The sequence below is a fragment of the Spodoptera frugiperda genome, chromosome 15 (assembly GCF_023101765.2).
Source record: "Spodoptera frugiperda isolate SF20-4 chromosome 15, AGI-APGP_CSIRO_Sfru_2.0, whole genome shotgun sequence".
NCBI lineage: Eukaryota > Metazoa > Arthropoda > Insecta > Lepidoptera > Noctuidae > Spodoptera > Spodoptera frugiperda.
In genome coordinates this window covers 11,600,886-11,617,749 of record NC_064226.1, presented here as the reverse complement: position 1 = coordinate 11,617,749, position 16,864 = coordinate 11,600,886, and the positions used below count along the sequence as shown (strand labels likewise).

Here is a 16,864-nt window from a genome sequence, read left to right as displayed (position 1 = left end):
TATAAAACGGAAATACAAACAATTTCGCGACTTTGTCGTAAAATTATTATTTTTTCTGTTCCATAATACAATATTCGTTTTATGTTATGTTCTGTTGGTGACTTCTAAACCAAACTGGCATGATGGCGGTTTATGGTATACGTATATTTCAGATCTCATTCACCTAAACTACTTTCGGTGATGGGGAATTATTATAGCTAAAAACTTTGCATAATTTTGCACAACATAATTTTAAGACACATTTTATTCTATTTGTTTATTTAAATATCATTTTCTGGCATGTCCCTAATATTCCTATTGTAGACAAAGATTTTACTCTATAGCGCTTCAATGCACCAGATACAAAAAGGACAAACAGATTTCAGTTGTATATTAGTGTTGATTGATAGATAAAAAGACAGAATGTCATCAACAGATAATAAATTATTGCTTGATCCAATAAGTAAGATCAATTTGCAGGTGTTAGTAGATATAAAACAGATAATGTGAGGAATCCTATCATTTTCCGAAAATATTACATTTTGATATTGCAAAGAGGTCGGACGGTAGTTTGTGCAGATTTATTTATCGTGGAAGTAATGTAGTAGAAGTGTTTTATTTTTCAGTTGCTTTTTTTAGTGTCTAGTCTTGTTAAAAAATATTATTTAGGGGGGGAGGGTTTACTGGTTGTTTGGTTGTTTTGTGTCGCAGTCGGCCAGGATGGGGGAAGGGTTGTGCCGTAGGGTTCGTTGCCAATACTACTCAAACGCGCGCGCGCAGGTTGGCAGGCCGAGCTGGCCGGGCGGCCGACCTTACCGTAGTAATAGTATCTAGGTAGTAGTAGTAGTAGTAGTAGTAGTAGGAGGAGGTACAAGTGGATTGCGGGCCTTTTGGGGGTAAGGGTTTTGAGGATTTGGGGATTGGGTAAGAGAGGAATTGGGTTTCCGTTAACCTCATTCATATAACACACAGTGCAATCATTGTTACACGCTAATTTTCTATGAGGTCGTGGAATCACATCAGTTCAGCCAGCCGGTTTTTGCCAAAGCATGGCTTTTCCACATTTACAATAACTGAAGCAAAATTTACACTGGTATCATGCTCAAACTAAATAGGTAATATGTTACTAAAATACCATATTATGCTATAAATTTTTTATTAGACATGAAGAATTTTTCAAAAATTTTATACTCCAGTAAAATTATGACAAACATTTCATTTTGTTTACGAATTAATGATTTTTATTTATCTGTCTTTTTCTCAGCAAATTTTCTTCTATGCATTTGAGGTTATCCAAGATGTGTAGTTGGATACTCGAGTAAGATTACTTGGGTGTTCAGGATCGGAGATACCAAATCTAAACGCGAACACGCCAATAACAACTCTATTGTGTAAGAGAGGAGCACCAGAATCTTCTGCGCAGTGTCCACGGTTATCAACAGGCCAGCCGGCACACAACATGTTGTCAGTGATGGCGATACCAAGAGGAGCATAGCTGTCTCTGCATGTTTCCTGAGGCGTTGTCAGAAGCGGGACTTCACGCATTATCTCAGGAAACCGCTTACTGTCTGAATACCACTGAAATAAAACAAGTACAAAATTACATACATTATGGCTAAAATATAACACCTACCAGTTGCGTAAGGAGTTGCATAGAAGTAAAATTGAATGTTTTGTCATACACAACACATTATTCCTGACGCCGAGCCATAATTGAGAAATAAAAAAAAAATAGAACCCAAATATGCCGTTCTGGCAGAAAGCGGGTTGGTGGCCAAACGTAAACTAAAATACTTTATCCGGCTTTAAATCCCTTGCTTGAAAATTAGTTTGCAGTAAGGCATAAGTTTTTAGAGGTATTCAGTTGTAAGTGAACATATTATTATATGATTTTTTTTTATATTACCAGAGATGGAGTGCAACTGTAGCCCCAACCCCAACCAATAGCTATGACCCCTTGGTTGTCTGCGACGCTGTAGTTAGGACCTGCGATGGACGCAGGGCTGATTAAGTTACTGAACGTGAAGGGGACGACGACATGTATGATAGCGATGTTGTGCTCCATAGTTTTGGAAGTGTATAAAGGATGGACAATGTGTCGCTGGATCTCGTGGACAGCACCACCGGCGTTGGGATAACTTGTCCCTACACGGACGCGCCACAAATGGAGTCTCTCATCGCTGAAAAGTAGTAAATATATCATTTAAAGTTACACGTTGTAAAATTTGAATCACGGTTACTTTTTTACAACGAACTAACGTTATGCAGTGAGCAGCGGCGAGGACGGCACGGTTGTTAAGGATTGTGCCAGAGCAGGCTTGCCAGAACATGTTGAAACGATCAGTGTCCAGGAGAGCAGCCAAAAAAGGATAGTTTTGAATATTAGAGGTCGAACCTCCCCATATCCTTTGAGGACCAGATCGGGTGTCTGAGAGGATTCAAATATCAATTTATCTCTAAAGCCAAAATCAAAAGTAGTTTAGCTCATTAGAAATTGAAAATAATCTAATAATATTTGTAGATTACGTGCTACAATTTATATGCACGTAGTTTTTATAATTACAATAAAGAAAATAAACGGGTCTTTAAGTACTATCTATCAGATATTATTGACATGTGACTCAATTTTATTGTGTACCTGTACTCTCGGTCACTTATGTGACTTGGCGTTATAAACGGTTTTTCTTTCTTTTTCACTAAAGAGAGTATACTGCGGCTTATTCTATTTAGAATCTATACTAGTATGTACACTTTTTACCCGACTGCGCCAGAAGGAGGGTTATGTTTTTCGAGAGTATGTATGTATGTATGTATGTATGTATGTATGTATAATTGTTTGGCACGCCCTGCAGCCTAAACGGCTTGATGGATTTTGACTTGAGAGGTGTCGTTAGATTCGTATTTACTGTGAGAGTGACACTGGATATATCAAAATGTTTAAAAAAACAAAATGGCGGATTTTTGGCGCCAAATTCGAATATTGCTCACTCTCTAGCCTAAACGACTCGATGGATTTTGGCTTGAGAGGTGTCGTTGGATTCGTATTTACTGTAAGAGTGACACTGGATATATCAAAATAATAATAAAATCAAAATGGCGGATTTTTGGCGCCAAATTCGAATATTGCTCACTCTCTAGCCTGAACTACTCGATGGATTTCAGCTTGATAGGGGTCGTTTGATTCGTATTTACTGTGAGAGTGACACTAGATATATCAAAATATAATAAATAGTAAAACTAAAAGAAAATAAAATAAAAAAAGTAATTTAACCCACATAATATTTAGGACCCATTCTAAATATTATGAAGACTTAGTGAGGGCACACACGGCTGGCTTTCTAGAATGGGTCCCGACTGCTTAAATTTTTCTTGTTTTAGGGTTTTTTCATTTTCATGTTATAAAGAAACGCAGTCGGGTTTTTTAGTTTTTTAATTTATAGTTTTAAAATAAAGGATAATCTACAACGTGATCTTCAAGATGCAAAATGAATCAATTAAATAAAAAAAAAACAGCGACGTAATTTTTTTATGTACTCCAGTAACACAGTTGTAAAAGTAATAATATCTACATCATTTTATATTTTTCTTTTATTTTTATGGTATTTATTACCATTAAACAAAGTCATAGCAAAATAATTGCAAAACTTACCACCGCCGGCGACAGCAGCTGCACACAGCGCTAGAACAGTCAGGATCTGCATTGTGCGTGCCTTAATTACTCGGAGACAAGTGGAATGGAAAATGTCCTCAACAGTATTTATACAACTGAAAGATGGAGTCGACAGGAAGATGACGATTAATTACTATTTCCTATTTTTGTGATATGTCAATCAATCAATTATCGGTCTCCGGTAGACAAAGATAACAAAAAAGGTTCTCCAATATACGTCATAACTTGATATAACACTTGTAAATGACGATTATGTTAAACTAGCTTCTGCCAGCGGCTTTGCTTGCATTTCCTATAGTGATAAAATAGCGTTATTGTTATTCCAGACCATAATATGCCCCAGTTCCAAATTTCATCTCCATCCTTTCAGCCGCTGTGAGGTGAAGGAGTAACAAACATATACATACTTTTGCATTTGTAATATTTGCAGGATTGTATTTTGTAGTTAAATTACTTTTTATCCCATTATGGAATCAATTCCTTTTTTTTTCGACGTATTATATATATATATATATAAACGTATATATATATAATACGTCGCCCCACACTAGAATTTTCTCCTGTGCCGAGTGCGTTTACAAACATATAAGTTTACATACACGTGACACCCAGACCCGAAACAACAATTTGTGGATCACACAAAGAGTTGCTCCGTGCGGGAATCGAACCCACTACACAATACCCAGCAGCCGGTTACCTAGCCACCGCACTAATCGTGCAGTCAATTTGATTCCGTGATGTATTTCTGTATATTGTGTATTTGGGATTTTTTCTTATCTGCGTCTACCGGTGATCGATGATTGATATGTAAAGGAAATACTTAATCGTGATCTTCCTGTCGACTCCATCTTTCAGTTGTATAAATAGTGTCGAGGACATTTTCCATTCCACTTGTCTCCGAGTAATTACCAAACGCACAATGCAGGTCCTGACTCTTCTAGCGCTGTATGTAGCCGCTGTCGCCGGCGCTGGTAAGTTTTCGTACATATTTTCTTTTTAATTTTGTTTAATCTATCATTAAGTACTGTATAAGTAAAACTAAAATGTGTGTGACTGGGACTTAGTGCGCTTAAAAGTAGGTACGAATATCTATTACTGTGAGCATCCCTAGACAAAAATCTTTAATACTCATATATGATATGAAATAAAATATTGTAAAAATAATATTACAAAATAATTTATAATTAGTAGAAATTGATACAACTAGACTAAACAAAATATGAAGCATATTTTCAATATTTTTATGAGGCAAACAGCGTTTGTCATTTTTTCATCGAGACACACGAAATCATATTTATTTATAATCTTTGTCTCATTAGGTAACCCGTCCGATTCTCAAAGAATAATCGGAGGTTCGACCAGTAATATTCAAGATCATCCTTATTTGGCTTCGGTAATGGAAATGGATCGTTTTAACTGGTTCTGGCAGACTTGCGCTGGTTCCATACTCAACAACCGTGCTGTCCTCACCGTAGCTCACTGTATAATGTGAGTGTGTTATAAAAAAAACTATAATCGTAATCTGAATGTTGAAACAAGTGCTGTTAAGAATAAAATATACTCTTTTTCAGCGATGAGAGACTACACTATTGGCGCATTCGGGTAGGGTCAAGTTATCCCAACGCCGGTGGTGCTGTCCACGAGATCCAACGCCACATTGTCCATCCTTTATATACTTCCAAAACTATGGAGCACAACATTGCTATCGTACACGTCACAGTCCCCTTCACGTTTAGCAACTTGATCAGGCCTGCATCCATCGCAGGGTCTAGATACGACATTGCAGACAACCAAGCAGTCTTAGCTGTCGGTTGGGGTTGGGGAGCCGGCTGCGGTCCGTCTCTGGTAAAACAAATCAATTCATAACGTATAATTAGATAGTACTTATTAGTACTTCTTGACTGCACAGTTGGCGCGGTGGCTGGGCAACTGGCTGCCGTGCAAAGTGTCGGTGGTTCGATTCCCGCACGGAACAACTCTTTCTGTGATCCACAAATTGTTGTTTCGGGTCTGGGTGTGTATGCTGGGTGTGTAATGTGCATGTGAAATTGTATGTTTGTAAACGCACCCACGACACAGGAGAAAATCCTAATGTGGGACGTTTTAAAAAAAAATACTTTTGAAAAATGTTCATAATATCGATGGTTGAAAAGCTAATTGATCGAAGCTAATTTTTTTGCGCTATTAATTCAATAATATATTCGGAATTACGGATTTTTTCTTCATCAAATGCAATATATAACAGTCGATACGTTACTGCCTGCCTCGTTTGTAAGTGGTCGCGAATGTGGCTGCATGGGACAAAGTATTAAGGTTTTTATAAAATTTCTTGGTAGTAGCTTGAAGTCTGGATTACTACGTATTACGTGGGACCAATAACGTAGCTTGTGAAGGCATTATTGCATAATAATTCATGTATACGTTCCTTATCCTTTTCCTGGAATTTAAAAGCGTGACATTGTTTTATGTTAAATGTCGCAGCGACTTGTCAATAATAAAGTTGTGACTATTACAATTTCAGTCGTCTGCAAATGATAGGCGGTTTCCTGAGATAATGCGCGAAGTACCGCTTCTGACAACGCCTCAGGAAACATGCAGAAACAGCTATGCTCCTCTTGGTATCACCATCACTGACAACATGTTGTGTGCCGGCTGGCCTGTTGATAACCGTGGACACTGTTCAGAAGATTCTGGTGCTCCTCTCTTACACAATAGAGTTGTCATTGGCGTGTTCGCCTTTAGAATGCTTATCTCATATCCTGCATTCCAAAGTGTTCATACTCGAGTATCCAACTACACAACTTGGATAACCTCTAACGCCTAAAAGAACTTTTGAGAGGGTTGCTGATTAAAAAACTGTAATTTTTTCGTGAATGGAATGATGTCATAATAAATTAATATTTGAAATTAAATTATCTACGTATCATTTCTGTACGGAACGGTGTATATTACCCTACTCTAATAAACATTTATAAGCAACATTTTAAACATTTATATTAAGAGAATTGTATTACCGTTAGGCCTACTGTCTACGTTGCGTTATTTGACGAATGCACGCATTTGTCACAAACAATAGGCGGTCTACAAATAACAAATACGCAAGTATTTGTCTTTCACAGAAACAATAAAAACTGTTCTCAGAGCGGCAATGTTAAATCTGAAAATCATTTTTAACTTTACGAACATAATTTCCCTTTACAAGAAACTTACCTTATACAGTGAGCACCAGTAAGGACAGCTCGGTTGTTGAAAATTGTACCAGCGCAAATCTACTGGAATACCCCAAACGTTCCGAATCCATGACTGAAGCCAGATACGGATGACGATGAATATAACTGGGCGAACCTTCGATTATCCTTTGAGAGAATCGGACAGGATACCTAGAAATTATTAAATTTAATTTGAATTATTTTAAAAGACGAAAATAGGTACGATCACTTACTAAAGCCTGAGACACCAGTAACACAGCGCTAGAAGAGTCAGGACCTGCATTGTGCATTTGTTAATTACGCAGAGACAAATGGATTGAAAAATGTCTACGACTATATTTATGCAACTGAAAGGTGGAGTAGACAGGAAAATCCAGATTAATTTTTTTTTTTACCTATTATGTCTGTGATACCAATCAAATTATTATTGATCACTGGTAGACACAGATAACAAATAAAATAATAATAAACCCGACTGTGAAAAGTAACTATATACAAAAAATAAAACTAGCAAAATAGTGCGACTTTAACTATCAGGACTTGTTTATATTCTAGACTCAAATATTCTCAGCTTACAGGGGTTTCGAAAGTCTAACATACCATTTTGAAATCCTCTCCATGAGCTCGTTCATTAGATACTGACATAACTTTAAAAAGTAAAAAATCTATACACTAAATCGTCTGACAGTTTTTTTTTTAAGTCTCTCATATTTAACTATAAGGTACTTTATATCTCTAAAAATTATTTACTTACTTAAAGTCCCCTATATGAGGCAGAGGGCGTCCACAGAGATCCTCCATCTCGATCGGTCTTGAGCTCCCTGCTTCACCTCGCTCCATGCCATTCCAATGCCCGTCCACTTCTGCTATCACTGAGCACCACCAGATTTGCCGAGGACGGTCACGTTTCCTTTTCCCTTGGGGCTCCAGTCCAAGGCCTGCTTGGGAATATAGTCGGGACCCCTTCGGTCTCTAAAACATTGTTTACAATAACTTAATATTCTTCCCACTGTCGGGTACAGAGGTCCCACTCGTAAGTAAATAGATGACGATTCAGTTTGAATTATAAAGATTATGTTGTTAAATTAAGGAAATTACTAAATTAAATACTTCTTAGTCCATTACAGAATAAATGTAACTGCAGGATACCTACCGTCAGCATTTTTAAACTTAATCATAATTTTTGACTATCAGATTTAGAATTAACGTGATTGTGATAATAGTTTTTTACTTTTTTGTTATCAATGTCTGCTGGTGATCGATGATTCCTTGATGTATCACGGAAATGAGTAGTTTTATCTGCTGTGATTTTCCTGTCGTCTCCATCTTTATTAGTATAAATAGTGTCGAGGGCATTTTCCATTTCACTTGTCTCCGAGTAATTAACAAACGCACAATGCAGGTCCTGACTCTTCTAGTGCTGTGTGTAGCTGCTGTCGCCGGCGCTGGTAAGTATTATTTCTTATAATAATAAAATATATAAGGAAGGCCCAATTACACCCCTTCCCAATCTTCCCAATCCCCGACAACTCTTAAATTCCTAACCCCCAATAGGCCAGCAACGCACATGTAACGCCTCTGGTATTTTGGGTGTCCATGGGCGGCGGTGATTGTTTACAATCAAGTGATCCGTCTGCTCGTTTACCAATTATACCAATTTTATTTTATTAACGCAATTTTATTACGAACTTATCTTAATTTTATTAGGCATCCGATCCAGTCCTCAAAGAATATGGGGAGGTAACCCAACTAGTATTGAACGTTACCCGTTTCTGGCTGCTCTTATGGATACGGATCGTCATTGGCACTACTGGCAGACTTGCACTGGCGCAATCATTAATGACCGAGCCGTTCTCACTATAGCTCACTGTACAAGGTAAAATGTTGTTGCAAAGAATAATCTGACTGCACGGTTGGCGCGGTGGCTGGGCAACTGGCTGCCGTGCAACGGGTAGCGGGTTCGATTCCCGCACGGAGCAACTCTTTGTGTGATCCACAAATTGTTGTTTCGGGTCTGGGTGTCATGTGTATGTGAACTTGTATGTTTGTAAACGCACCCACGACACAGGAGAAAATCCTAGAGTGGGGCAACGTTTAAAAAAAAAATATATATAAATTGTTATCTAATTTTGTAGGATTTTGTAATGAGTGACGTTAATAATACACTTTTTCAGCAATGAGAGACTCCACGCGTGGCGAATCCGTGTTGGGACCAATAATGGTAACTACGCCGGTGTGGTCCACGTTATCTCACGGCACATCGCTCATCCTTTATTTTCTTCCAAGACTTTGGAGCATAACATCGCTGTTCTTCACGTCGCCACCCCCTTCACTTTTAATAACAAGGTCGGCCCTGTCATGGCTATCGCAGGTCCCAATTACAACGTTCCAGACAATGAAAATGTCTTAGCTGTTGGTTGGGGATGGGGCGATGGTTGCAATCTATCCCTGGATACAAGCAATTCATATGATGATCGTCTACAGGTATATAAGTATAGTATTTAGTGCTTTTACTATTACTAAATTTAAAGTAATGTCCATGGGTAATTATCCTACCGCCTTCCTCGTTAGTCGAGCGGTCGCAAACGTCATTGCCAAGAAATGAGTCTTGAGTTCAATTCCCAGGTCGGACAGTGTTTAAATATTCTAATCGGAAATCAATGGGACTCATAATACAACTAGCGAAGGTGCTGTTACATTATGTACAATGTAAATTTCTGACTCCATTTAGGGATTAATAGGCTTGTCATTGTATTCTGACTTACGATAAAAGTAATGATTGTTATGATTTCAGTCGTCTGCAAATCGACACCAGCAATTTATACTGCGCTAACTCAAAAAACGTACTTTACAGTAGAGGCGTTTAAAGGGAAAAACGTGATAACTTTTACATTAATTAAGATACTTTTTTGAAATTTGGTATGCTTAATATTTAATTTATTCATTGTAATATCTCATATTTATATTTTCTTAATTATTTCTATTTTTTGATTTAGCGCAAGATAGCCGTATATAAACGTAATTCATCAAAAAAATTTACATCTTATACACGTCTAACTTATGTTAGCGTAGTGTAGTACGGGACGTCGTAGTGCATGATCAATCATCTGATGCATATTTCAATATTTTATAAAGAACATGTACTTACTCACAAAAAGAATAGTCAACGTACCATTAATAAACTAATTTATACGTTAACACATAAGTATTTACTATGTAAAAGTCGCTAAGTCGTTCATTTTACAAACGAACAAGTATACACACGAACGCACTAAACTACGCTAACTATGAGTTAGTGCAGTGTTGCACTGATTTTGACCAAAGTGATCCCCGCGCACACTCCGCTAATAATAGTTGGCGTAATATAAATCGAGTGATTTCAAAAAGTACCTTTACTTAGCGTTTTATAAGATTTGTAACTTTCTTATTTTTGCATATTTCTTCTCAATTTTTTTATGACGTATGTAAACACACATTTTAAGCAACTTGGCATAAAAAAAGATTTTTCCAAATTTCGAGTTAGCGTAGTATAAATTGCTGGTGTCGAAATAATAGGCGGTTTGGTGAGGTAATGCGTGAAGTCCCACTTCTGGCAATAAGTCAGGAGACATGCAGGAACACCTACGCTCCTTTTGGTATCACCGTCACTGACAACATGATTTGTGCCGGCTGGCCAGCGGGCACGGATCTTAATAGTCGTGGACACTGCGCAGAAGACTTTGGTGCTCCTCTCTTACACAATCAAGTTATCATTGGTGTTTTCGCCTTCAGACAAGGTATCTCCGAACCTGAATACCAAAGTGTTCATACTCGAGTATCCAACTACACATCTTGGATAAACGACAACGCCTAATAGAAATATTGACCAGTTTGCTGAGAAATATACCAATGATAGTAAAATATTTCTTACCGTAATGAAACATTTATTACATATCATTCTGAAATAATGTATATCGTTAAATAAAATTGTCATTCAATATATATTTTGTACTTTTATTATCTTACTAATGATGAAAATGCGACTTCTGTCAGTTTTTGTGTATGTTTGTTACTCTATCACGTCCAACTGGCTGAAGGGTTTGGGATGAAATTGAATAATTTTATTTACTAGGTGTTATTCAATAATTGATATCATTCTTGCTATACTATAAGGAAATACAAGATGCTTTTTTGTTTATTCTTACCTGATATTGACATTGTATACCTTTAAGTTTATTTTTGCGAATCTGTATTTAGGGTGGGTGTCCCGCAGGGATCGATTCGTGGTCCGCTTTTTTTCTCACCTTATTTTTTTTTAATTTATTATACTTCGTTATTATCGTTATATTTCAAAGCCATCGACTATCTCAATAGTGTTTCTCAGAAATAGTACACAAGTTTTGTAACAATAACTTATTACTAAACGAAACTAAAACTATTAAATATACAACACTAAATATTATACAGGGTTTCCTAGTAATCCCATCCAATCCCAGCCTAGGTTTGAAATGCTTGTCAAACGTTGCAACGTTGTCCTTTTGAAATATTGTGCACATTTACATATGAAAATGCTAAAAGATACGTGCCAGCAACAACAATGACGCCAATTGTTTGATATATTACTCGATAACTAGGGAAAATGGTCACAGACAGGAAGGGTAAGATTAAAATGATATCGATATTATTTGTAATATCTCCATATATATTATGTCAGTAACCGGTAGATGGTAGACACAGATAAGACAAATGGTGTCGAATTACAATACACCTATCGCAGCTACATCAGTTTACTCAAGAAAGTCAATGTCAATATTATGATTCATAAAGTTGTGTTATTTATTATAATAATATAAAAAATAGTAAGTCACTTTTCTGTGATTACTTAAAACAAGTTGTTCAGTTGCATAGTTTGAACCAATACTAGTAAACTCAAATAAAATAAAAACGAATTAAATTCAACTTTTATTGATTCCTATACAATTTCAGTAAAATTCAAAAAGCAAGTAATAAATAAAGTGGTTAAAATTTTAAATCATGCGTTCGAGGTAATCCAAGAGGTGTAGCTGGAAACGCGAGTGTGGACACTGGGGAAGTTGGCTTGGGCAATGCCAACACTGAAGGTGAAGATACCAACAACCACACCATTGTGGTAGAGAGGACTGCCGGAGTCCTTGTCACAATGTCCACGACCATTGGTGTGCCAGCCAGAACACAACATGTTATCAGTGATGGCAATGTCACGGGCAGCATAGTTGCTTCTGCATGTCTCCTGGTTTATAATCACTTGTGCAACTTGACGGAGTGCTTCGGAACCTATCCGTCTTTCATGAGTAGTGGACTGAAATACAACAACATTCATTTTTATGTTATTTTTTTTAAAACCCGAATTTTTATCAAATTTATTTAAATTATTTTTTTTCTTCTTCACGATGTATACTAAATGCTTGTAAAATCATGCATATACTCGTATTCTTAGTACGCTAATTTTTTACTAAAATAATTTCCAAAAGTACAAAAAGGTATAAGAGTAATAGGAACAAAATTAAATGATCTGTATTGAACATTAAAAAAATGATCGCGAGGATTGTTCGATCAGCATAGGATAAGACATCGATGGATGAAAACGATCCGCTTAAATTAAGGTAAAATATCGTTACCATAGATCGTGGCTCCGAACACCCATAGATCTGGCCCCATCCAACTGCCCAAACATTTTGGTTGTCTGCAATGTGGTAGTTAGGACCTGCGATGGAAGCAGGGCTCGCTCTATCATTAAAAGTAAATGTAGTAACAGAGTGCAAGATAGCGATGTTATTCTCCAAAGTTCTGGAGCTGTATGAAGTATGTGCAATATGGCGGTCGATCAAGTGGGCTTGTCCATATGTATTGGCAAAACTGGAACCTATGCGGATTCGCCACAGATCGACGTTATCACCACTGAAAAAATAAATACAGTATTATACCTAGTAATAAGATATGGACTAAGTTTTCCTTCTAGCTCTTATTTAAAACCTACTTACTCTAAACAATGGGCAGCAGTGAGAATCGCTCGATTGTTGAGGATAATTCCACCACAAGCTTGCCAGAACATATTCGTAAACCAATCCCATGTCTGGAGGGAAGCAATAGAAGGATGGCTTTCAACGTAAACCGATGAACCTCCAATTACCCTTGACGAGGGCACGCCTGTTACAAAAAGAAAAACAAATTCTTATTTCCTAGTAATTATAAATAAATTAAAAAAGTTAAAAGTTTGGGTTATAAATGTGGTATCAAATCAAGTTATAAGGAGGAGCAAGAAATTAAAAGAAAATGATTATGCACTTACCTGTAACAGCAACGATACTGAGAGCTGCGAAAACCAAGACTTTCATTGTGGCTGCTAATTACTCGAAGCCAAATGGCGTAGAACATGATCTGAGAGATATTTATACCACTAAAGATGAAGGCGACAGGAAGGGCAAGATTAAATATTCTTATCCATTTCCATATTATATCAAAAAACAAAATAAATTGGTTGATGGGTTGACACCGATTACTAAAAATTTATTTTAGTAATCGGTGTCAACCCATCAAAATAATTTTTTAGTAATCGGTGTCAACAGTTGCTATATACACGAATATATAATTTATCCCCAAAGGAGAAGGTACAAATGCACATTTCCTATGTGACACCTACTTTTCACCAATACTTGGCTAATTTTTATTTTAATGTTCGAAAAAGGTCCCCTGCTAAACAAAGGCCTCCTCCTTAATCCTCCACATCGAAAGATAAATATTTGTGTGGTAGTAGTTTTGAAAATTGGTGAATTTATAGATTTGGGTATGTCTTTTTGAATTTTTTGCCACCTCTCACCCGCCGCTGATAAAGAAAACTTAAGTATAATTTTATCGATCGAAGTTTGATACAGTTCTTAGAGAAATTATATGTATCAAAATCCCAAATGCTGCCAGAAATCATTATTCAATGGGGACGACGTCGCGGGCTCAAGTTAGTTTTAAATTACATAATAGAATTTTTGGTCAAGATGATTTTATAGATATAGCATTAATTTATGCATTTTAAGTTAGATGTGTCTTACGTTAATAATAAAACAAAGGTGTATTTTGAAATGCTCATTTATTCTAAAAATACCGACAACTTTATGTCAAAGAAACCAAAACAAAAGTCTACACTTTTATGCATTTGACGATATCCAGGTGGTGTAGCTGGAAATTCGGGTGTTTATTCCAGGGAAGTTTGCTTGACCACATTTTGACAAAAGAGGGGGAGAAGGAACGGGGTGGTCAGTAAGAGTCTGACACTCCTCGCCTCAAAAGAAAAGTCATTGGATGATTTTCGGTAAAAAAAAAAAAAAAAAAAATGGGGACCATCCGGGCTCAAGGCATTAATTTACGCATTTTAGGACGTCAGGTTCCTAATAAAACACGATGAAACCAAAACAAAGGTCTACACTTTTAAGCATTTGACGAACTTTATTCGAAGTTTGCGGCACATAATACACGACGTTGTCGGTGATAGTAACGCCACGGCTAGCGTAGTTGTTTCTGCAAGTATTCTGGTTGATGGTCTCTAGCTGGACGTGACGGAGCTGCTCAGAGCCGGAGCTTGAGCCATACTGTAAATAGAAAGAAATACACGTTCAATAAACGTATAAGAGTAGTAGCAGTTATATGGCAATCTCTAGTCTCCTCATAAGTTTCCAAAGTCCAAATAAACTAAACATGGTACAGAAACTGGGAAGCAGTTCTTTCTGATTTATCTTTTAAAATGCGATTTCTGACCCGCCTGTCCCGCGGTAAACTCCCTTACCCTTTGCCGATAGTCTAATGAGGACTGTCACGGACTATTGATATTGACTAAAATAGTATACCTACTGATTTCTAAACACAACTTACGTTAGTTACACCCCATCCGGCTGCCCAGACGTATTTATTCTCAGGAAGGTGGTAATTTGAGCCAGCGATGCTAGCAGCTCGAGCAGCGTTGTTAAAGGAGAAGGTGGAGGCGGAGCGCAGGATAGCGATGTCATTCTCCAAGGTCTCAGCGTTGAATGATGGATGGACAATATGCTGGTTTGAATTGTAAACCTCACCGCCGCTGTTAGCGAATACAGAGGCAATACGGATGCGCCATCTGCCAACTTCGTCGCCGCTGTAAAAATAATTAGAATTTTATTAATTTTTTTTTTGCCTTTATATTTCACTATGTTTAGATTTCACCACCGCTGTTAGCGAAAACAGAGGCAATACGGATGCACCATCTGCCAACTTCGTCGCCGCTGTAAAAATAATTAGAATTTTATAAGTTTATTTTTGCCTTTATATTTCACTATGGTTAGATTTATTTCTTTTTGTGGTCCTAGTGATTCCATTCAAGAACTGAACTCAATTTCCGATTGAATTTGTTAATTGAATTTAAATCTGGAATTATGTCCAGTGTATGCCAATATGCTCTCGTCTTAATGCATGTGGTTTCTATGTAGTAGACAAACACCGATTAGGATAACCAGCTCTCTCTCATCTAGTCACATTTGAATATGTGTCACGGCATACACTTTTAGAGAACAAAAGTATGATGACATGTTACGAGAATGATGTCTTATTTAAACAAGAATATTACTTACGCAATGCAATGGGCAGCCGTCAAGATGGATCTGTTGTTCAGGATGGTACCAGCACAGACTTGTGTGTACTGACTCCAGTTCGTGGTGTAGAGAAGAGAAGCAATGCTCGGGTAGCGGCCAATGCTGGTATTATGACCACCCACTATCCTTTGTGGATTTGTAGGAACGGCTGGAAAAAAAGCAATTATGAAACTTAAGTAGTGTTTTGTTAATTTTGGCGTCACAAACAACTGCTATGAAAGTGATCTTCGATACGGTTGGTCCTAAAATAAAGGTCCTAAAATTTTTTATACTAGGGTGCCAAAAAAGCATACGGCTCACTTTATGGAAAGTGATTACCGTGGCCTATGATTAGTTTGGTTTTGGTTGGTACCTCCTTTTGTAATTTCTATCATTCAGTTTTGGTTCTAGGATCTACACCTCGAGTAAAGGCTTGTAGTCCTACATAACTTGCCTTAGACATATATTGAGGAAAACTGAGAATAACCAACTTATTGTATTTGTTTTGGTAAATAAGAAAAGTACATACCCGCAACCGCTGCAATGCAAACAGCCAGGAAAGTAATGACACGCATGGTGGAACTTGCTGAGCAAATGTTTTCTGACAAATCAAGTTTTTCGTATATATAGCAACGTGTAACAAAAAGGGGGTATACATATCAAGTGCACGGTTTCTAGATAACATAACAAACTTGATACGGGAAGGGTTTTATTACACTAATTAGTTTTCACGGTACCAAGTTATGAATTATTTCAAATCGCATAACGCGCGATACCAAAATTAGATAGACAGGAAATAGGCCGAATCAGATATGACAGAAGAAAATGTATCGTATTAGCGAGTGACCCCTGTAGTTTTGTGACACGTTTGTATCGATTTATAATAATCAAGAACCATGCGACACCAAGTATTTGGTATCTAATATTTTTTTCAACTTATTTTGAGCTGAATAACCTTGAGTAGAGGAAATATCTAACTTCAACCTGTAACGACAATCAGGGCTTCTTGATGTATATGGGTATTTTGTTACACGTTGTATACAGCAACTCAGATTGATTAAAATATATCCCAAGAAGAGGAAATGACTTTGTTATTTTTAATCATCTACTTGAATTACTAATAAATCCCATATTACACAGATTAGTTTATCACAAATTAAGCCCTTTGACTTCTTATTTAGTAGAAATGCATAACGAGATACAAAAACTTTATCGACATGCCTAAATGAATAGCAACCGTAATACTTGCACCATATGATCCAATTCCGAAAATTTCTTAACAATACTAATGAATGACTTTCATTGCGTTTTAGTAATTTTAATCGATTTATCGAATAACAGGAGGTTAATATGTTATGAATAATATCTTGCTTGTCATACTCCTACACATATCTGAGATG

The 16,864-nt window shown here is 36.9% G+C and overlaps 4 protein-coding genes across 11 annotated transcripts in view; 2 read left to right on the top strand and 2 right to left on the bottom strand.

Moving 5' to 3' along the window:
• The window catches only part of LOC118274591 (solute carrier family 12 member 6), a 511,128-nt gene that overhangs the window by 279,050 nt on the left and 215,214 nt on the right, over positions 1-16,864 (top strand). The window lies entirely within an intron of this gene.
• On the bottom strand, positions 1,119-2,443 carry LOC126911501 (trypsin, alkaline C-like). Its single transcript, XM_050698947.1, has 3 exons — positions 2,239-2,443; positions 1,886-2,159; positions 1,119-1,557 (listed from the first exon to the last, which is right to left on the bottom strand). Exons 1-3 carry the CDS (start codon positions 2,307-2,309, stop codon positions 1,255-1,257), a joined length of 648 nt encoding a protein of 215 aa, XP_050554904.1. The 5' UTR covers positions 2,310-2,443; the 3' UTR covers positions 1,119-1,254.
• LOC126911495 (trypsin CFT-1-like) lies at positions 8,150-10,839 on the top strand. Its single transcript, XM_050698936.1, has 5 exons — positions 8,150-8,306; positions 8,566-8,734; positions 9,033-9,342; positions 9,653-9,664; positions 10,409-10,839. Exons 1-5 carry the CDS (start codon positions 8,255-8,257, stop codon positions 10,709-10,711), a joined length of 846 nt encoding a protein of 281 aa, XP_050554893.1. The 5' UTR covers positions 8,150-8,254; the 3' UTR covers positions 10,712-10,839.
• Positions 11,787-13,268, bottom strand: LOC126911496 (trypsin, alkaline B-like). Its single transcript, XM_050698937.1, has 4 exons — positions 13,166-13,268; positions 12,858-13,023; positions 12,495-12,774; positions 11,787-12,175 (listed from the first exon to the last, which is right to left on the bottom strand). The coding sequence occupies exons 1-4, from the start codon at positions 13,209-13,211 to the stop codon at positions 11,870-11,872; spliced, it is 798 nt and encodes a 265-aa protein (XP_050554894.1). The 5' UTR covers positions 13,212-13,268; the 3' UTR covers positions 11,787-11,869.

Excerpts from the sequence above, each read along its gene's own strand:
- LOC126911501 (XM_050698947.1), bottom strand. The coding sequence starts at position 2,309 with ATGTTCTGGCAAGCCTGCTCTGGCACAATCCTTAACAACCGTGCCGTC. Across the intron at positions 2,160-2,238 it reads GCCGCTGCTCACTGCATAAC|CGATGAGAGACTCCATTTGT; the intron begins GTTAGTTCGTTG and ends ACTACTTTTCAG. Across the intron at positions 1,558-1,885 it reads ACAGTTGCACTCCATCTCTG|TGGTATTCAGACAGTAAGCG; the intron begins GTAATATAAAAA and ends GTTTTATTTCAG.
- LOC126911495 (XM_050698936.1), top strand. The coding sequence starts at position 8,255 with ATGCAGGTCCTGACTCTTCTAGTGCTGTGTGTAGCTGCTGTCGCCGGC. Across the intron at positions 8,307-8,565 it reads AGCTGCTGTCGCCGGCGCTG|GCATCCGATCCAGTCCTCAA; the intron begins GTAAGTATTATT and ends TAATTTTATTAG. Across the intron at positions 8,735-9,032 it reads ACTATAGCTCACTGTACAAG|CAATGAGAGACTCCACGCGT; the intron begins GTAAAATGTTGT and ends ACACTTTTTCAG.
- LOC126911496 (XM_050698937.1), bottom strand. The coding sequence starts at position 13,211 with ATGAAAGTCTTGGTTTTCGCAGCTCTCAGTATCGTTGCTGTTACAG. Across the intron at positions 12,775-12,857 it reads ACTGCTGCCCATTGTTTAGA|TGGTGATAACGTCGATCTGT; the intron begins GTAAGTAGGTTT and ends TTATTTTTTCAG. Across the intron at positions 12,176-12,494 it reads GTTCGGAGCCACGATCTATG|TCCACTACTCATGAAAGACG; the intron begins GTAACGATATTT and ends GTTGTATTTCAG.